The following is a 1,163-nucleotide window of genomic DNA, read 5'->3' as shown; positions in this document are numbered from 1 at the left end:
TGGCAGACTCTCTCCCCAGACTCTGTGAAACTCGCGCTGTGTGGCTCTCTCTTCGTTGTCCGTACTCCACTCCGAGCGTGTAGCGATACGCAAATTCAAACTTTTTACAATAAGCTGACAATCCGCCCCTCTCGTCGCGCGTCCTGGCAGCTGATAACGACAATTAATATGACCTGGATGAGGCCTGTGATGGCTGTGGTCAGGATGGCTGTGGCCTGTGATGGCTGCAAACTCGGCGGCGAGCAAGACCTTTCCGATACGAGGACGACGACCGTACCGACACCCGCTGGAGCTTGCGACGAGGATAGGGCCCTTTGGAGAATTCGCCCTTACGCTGGGATATGGGCGAGTGGTGAGCGACAGGCAGAGACAGATCTTGGATGCTGGCGATGCGACATCGGACGTACTGCACGGCCACGCCGCAGAGGAGGCAGCGAGGAAGAATGCGCTCGGAATGGCAGGCCAGACGATAGAAAGGAGGCTGCGCGGAGAGGAGGAGGCGGAGGCCAGCGAGGAGCAGGAGCGGCGAGAGAGCAAAGGGGGCGAGGAGGGGGGAGGGGCGGGTGGCAGGGAACAGGAGCGGGAGCCGAGGCGAAGATGGCGACGGAGGGACGCAGCAGAGCAGGCGCAACAAGCGGAGGAAGAGGCGGCGCCGACCAGCGACGACTTGGAAATGGAGAGGCAGCTCGAGGGCGAGGTGGACCTACCAACAGCTGGCGGAGGCCCAAGATGCGACCCAGTCGGCGACGACGAGGACGAGATGAGCATTTGCGACGACTTCGACGAGGCGGAGGCGGGGTCCAACACGATCAGCCCGGCGGCACGAGGGGAGGCGCTCGACGACGAGGCGCCAGCCGCAATGGCGGCAGGAGGCGTGGCGAGCAGCAGTGCCCCAGGAAGCGAGACGGTCCTTGGGCGGCGCGAGAGAGGGGAGGCGTTCGACGACGAGGCGCCGACCGTGATGGCGGAAGGCGGCGAGGCGAGCAGCGGTGCCCCACCCGAGGGAAAGCGACCGAGGAGGACCAAGTCGAAGAAAAGGGGCGGGAGGAGCACCGACCAGCGAAACAATGAGCGTAGTAGAGTGGGAGGAGAGAGAGCGCGTGAAGTCTAGCTCCAGTGTCCCGTCCAGTGCTCTGTGCTCCTGTGGAGGGGTCGACGTCGAG

The 1,163-nt window shown here is 64.0% G+C and overlaps 1 protein-coding gene across 1 annotated transcript; it reads left to right on the top strand.

The window, feature by feature from the left end:
* Window positions 1–673: 673 nt before the first annotated feature.
* EMIHUDRAFT_259715 (hypothetical protein) lies at window positions 674–1,071 on the top strand (the record flags this gene model as incomplete). Its single annotated transcript, XM_005756536.1, has 2 exons — window positions 674–989; window positions 1,061–1,071. 2 exons carry the CDS (start codon window positions 674–676, stop codon window positions 1,069–1,071), a joined length of 327 nt encoding a protein of 108 aa, XP_005756593.1.
* Window positions 1,072–1,163: the final 92 nt, after the last annotated feature.

Source organism: Emiliania huxleyi (genome assembly GCF_000372725.1).
Source record: "Emiliania huxleyi CCMP1516 unplaced genomic scaffold EMIHUscaffold_9644, whole genome shotgun sequence".
Lineage (NCBI taxonomy): Eukaryota > Haptophyta > Isochrysidales > Noelaerhabdaceae > Emiliania > Emiliania huxleyi.
This window is presented reverse-complemented; position numbering and strand designations above follow the sequence as displayed.